This window comes from Xiphophorus couchianus, chromosome 5 (assembly GCF_001444195.1).
Source record: "Xiphophorus couchianus chromosome 5, X_couchianus-1.0, whole genome shotgun sequence".
Lineage (NCBI taxonomy): Eukaryota > Metazoa > Chordata > Actinopteri > Cyprinodontiformes > Poeciliidae > Xiphophorus > Xiphophorus couchianus.
In genome coordinates, this window is record NC_040232.1 from 35246646 (window position 1) to 35250570 (window position 3925).

General features: G+C 36.5%; 1 protein-coding gene across 1 annotated transcript; it reads left to right on the forward strand.

The window, feature by feature from the left end:
* The first annotated feature begins 1424 nt into the window (after positions 1 to 1424).
* On the forward strand, positions 1425 to 3925 carry LOC114144414 (snake venom serine protease BthaTL-like). The gene is made up of 6 exons (XM_028017195.1): positions 1425 to 1658; positions 2123 to 2309; positions 2476 to 2688; positions 3052 to 3113; positions 3244 to 3380; positions 3499 to 3925. The coding sequence occupies exons 1-6, from the start codon at positions 1619 to 1621 to the stop codon at positions 3670 to 3672; spliced, it is 813 nt and encodes a 270-aa protein (XP_027872996.1). The 5' UTR covers positions 1425 to 1618; the 3' UTR covers positions 3673 to 3925.

The following is a 3925-nucleotide window of genomic DNA, read 5'->3' on the forward strand; positions in this document are numbered from 1 at the left end:
ATGCCACTATTTTTATATAAACTTTATTAGAAATTGCTTTGCCTTTATTTTAAATGCAATGGACATTGACATGGGGCTGCACAGTGGCGCAGTTGCCTTGCAGCAAGAAGGTTTTGGGTTCGATTCCCGACCCGGGGTCTTTCTGCATGGAGTTTGCATGTTCTCCCTGTGCATGTTCTCTCCAGGTTCTCCGGCTTCCTCCCACAGTCCAAAAACATGACTGTCAGGTTAATTGGTCTCTCTAAATTCTCCCTAGGTGTGTGTGTGAAGAAAGGCACCAGCACCGTTCCTGACCCCAATAGGGACAAGGGTGTTAGGAAATGGATGGATGGACATTGACATGGAGAAGAAAGGGAAAAAAGATCAAACATTTTTTGAGATATAATAAATATTACCCAAGAAGCCTGCTCCTACACCTGGAGAAAGGGAGCAAAGAAACAATAGTTTATATTATATGCTCTACTGTATATACTATACAATATATGTCATTAAAAAGTACACAATACCAGGGTTTCCCCCAGAAAACTTGGTAAGCCCTGTACTCAGGGAGCTAGGGCAGTCATCCATGCCATGTTTTCGAGTTACAAAAATGTTTAAAGTGGACAGAAAATTTGAAAATATTACTTGATAATTATGCATTTTTGGAAGACTGGAAGATTAATACCTAAACACCAACTATAAAGTCTTAAAAAAGGCAATAATTAAAAATAGGAAAACATAAGACATATTAACAATACTCGTGTTAATTGTAAAGTCTGGTGGCCCCCCAGGCTTATAGTACACTGAGGGAAATCCTAAATACTGATTAATGCAAAATGTACTTAGTAGCAACCACAGCCCGAGAAAGAGAGCCCAGACAACACCTGAATCCAAATCAAATAGAATATCAAATCAGACTAATAAAAAAACATTTTTAATACAGACATGTGGGCTTATAAAGTATGTCTAATAGTTATTGTCAAAAAATATTTTTAATCTGACACTTAGAACATATTCAGACCTTGACTGTACACTTAAAAACATTTTCATTAGATCAATGGAAAAGTATTTATTAACTCTTTCTACTGGGTGCTACTGACCAATCTCGATGAATTAGTCTCTGTTAGCAAACAAACACATTGATAGGAGTTATCTGAACTGCCGAAGGGTTTTAGTTTTCTCTTCACGTGTCTCAACGTAAACTCAGTAAAACACGAGTGACTAGCTTTGAATTTTGAGTTTCCAAATTTCCTGTGTATATTCACACAATAACATACATATTTTACAGTGTTGGTTCCTCCAGCATAAAGTTTACTTTAATCTAAACTTTGGCAAAAAAAAAAAAAGTGTTCCAAGATCCATTTCAGCGTCAACTTCATTTTTTTTCATTTCACAAGAAATTTAGAAGATAAAGTTTGCATTTATTTCTTTAAAAATTGGTTTGGAATGACAAACAAAATGTTTCCTTTGCCAATGTTGTGCAATGTCACTAACCATTGCACAATGAGGCAACGAAATATGGTTGCCTAACAAACGTATTTTTGTTGAAAGGTCTTTGAAATGTGATTGGTTGGTGGACAAATTTGTAGAGTATAAAAGGTTTGTTGGGTCACCGGTCTTTAGGCACCAAGTTCCAACCATGGCTGCCATGACGGTTCTCCTGGTTCTGCTGTGGCTCGGTGAGTGTCACATGTTGCAATTGATCATTCTTTATGTGGGATCCCTGGTTTGCAGGTAAACACTGATGTTTCTGGGGGTTTTTTTTCCTGTTAAATGCTTTGTTCTTACACTAATAATTGGTTAAAGTAACCCATGAAAACTGGAAGAAAAAGATGTGTATTGTGTATAATAATTACATTTTGGGAAGAAATTATCTAACTTTCAGACAAGTGGAATGAGAATTGCTTTCAATAAAGTTGAGTTTAAGTTTTAACGTGAATGTTGGGAGCTTTTCAATAAAAATCAAAGGCGTGTCAAAGGCGTGGTGGGCAAAGGAAGGTCTGTCGGGTCTCTGGCACAAAAACCAAAAGTGAATCTCATATGAAAGTTTGTGAAAGTTAGTAGATAATTCCAGAACATGCTCTGATTTGATCAATTTTCACCCTGAAACTGAGCCTCACCATTTGATAACTTTCATTTTTAGGTGTCACAACAAGCTCAAAGGTCGATCTGCAAAAGAGAATCATCAGGGGTCAACCATGCAGCCAGAATGAGCGCCGGTATCATGTTCTCTTAGTGGCAACAGACAGGAAGGGCCAAAGTTTTTGTGGAGGCTCTCTACTGCGTAACGGCTGGATCCTGACTGCAGCTCACTGCTGGGAAAGTGGACAGTAAGAACATCTGCATATTTCCCCACTGAGGAATTTTGATATAGATCTTTGTAAAATTGACTATTATAACTGTTGGTAACATAGAAATATGACCAAACCTTCCTCAAACTATTGTTTGTTTTGTCATGCATAAAAATTAAAAAACTAACTACCAACTTTATTGCAGGAAGGTTGATGCATATTTAGGATGGCACTTGGGTAACAGAGAACCAATACGCATACCACTGGGTTTCTTTAAAAGACCTAAAATTTATAAAGTCGGATTCTGGTTTTTTGGAAAGCAACATGACTTGATGCTGCTGAAGCTCCCTGACACGGCAACGATTCCACAAGACGTGACAACGATCCAGCTTCCTGACTGCTCACACCGGCCTAACATGTGAGTAAGAAACGAAGCGTCTTTGACTGTCCTGAAAAGCGTCGTATAAATAAATTTGACATGTTCTAATGTTATAAATGAAGCACTGTTGGATTTCTTTCAGACTACATATATTGGGCCAGATAACTAAATTTTCAGCACAGATAAAGAGAGTTAGCGGTTTGAGAAAATGCTACTAGGGCATTTTATAATATGCCTTAGTAGCCCTAATAATCTTGTTATAAATAATAATAAGATTGTTAAAATTACTGCTTACCCTCTACAGGAAATGTTATCTCCCACCATGATGAATAATGCTGACATGTTTTTGTGATTGCTTGTTGGTGTTAAGCCTTTTTAAAACTTTTACCTGATCAATTTCAGAAACGATGTGGTGCAGATTGCAGGTCAAGGTTCGACTTTTGGAAGTATTTTTACCACCAGAAGTGAGTTTTTTCCTTTCTTTTTATATTTCATAGACATTGTATAAGGCTATATAGTGTCTATTGTGATTCCCAGTGTGTAATAATTTTACATTGAAATAATTTTTATAATTAAGCTACTCTTTTTTTCCAGGACCTGGCTTTACACGAGATCTTCAGTGTGCGAATATTAATAAGGTTAGATGTCCTCAACAACAAATATTTCCCAGGAACAAGTACATTTACAAATATTTGTTCTGTGGCCAAACTCCAGGAGTGGATCTGTGCTCGGTAAGTTGACATTGCAACATAATAAAAGAAAAAAAAACAATTTACATTTTTAAAGACATGTCTTCATTTGATTAAATTTGATCACAGTGTTTTTAAGTGTAATGTTTGTCTTTCACAGGGCGACTCTGGTGGAGGAATTGAGTACAACGGCAGGATTTATGGTATCCATGTTTTAGGTGGAAAATATCCATGCAGGACACCAGCAGCATTCATGGATCTCTGCCATCAAGACTATCTGAGCTGGATTGAAAATACTATTGGACCAGCTCCAAACCCAGGATATGATGTCTAAATTGTTCATTTTGTTTGATCTACGCATGAATATTAAACCTTAACCAGGTATTAAAAAAAATAAAAAAATGAAAGCAGCTAGCATCCGAACAATGAATAATATTGTCTTATTTTAACTTTTTCTCTGGCATTGAGAAGATTTGCTTTCCCAGTGGTTGCTGGTTTTAAACAACTGGATCATTTTCATCTTTAACTCCTTGTTGTTTCAGCTACAGCTTGAAAAATGACAATAAAAACAACCAATGAAAACCTGA

Coding starts and splice junctions, on each gene's coding strand:
- LOC114144414 (XM_028017195.1), top strand. CDS start 1,619: ATGGCTGCCATGACGGTTCTCCTGGTTCTGCTGTGGCTCG. Junction 2,689..3,051: donor TGCTCACACCGGCCTAACAT/GTGAGTAAGAAA, acceptor GATCAATTTCAG/AAACGATGTGGTGCAGATTG. Junction 3,381..3,498: donor CAGGAGTGGATCTGTGCTCG/GTAAGTTGACAT, acceptor TGTCTTTCACAG/GGCGACTCTGGTGGAGGAAT.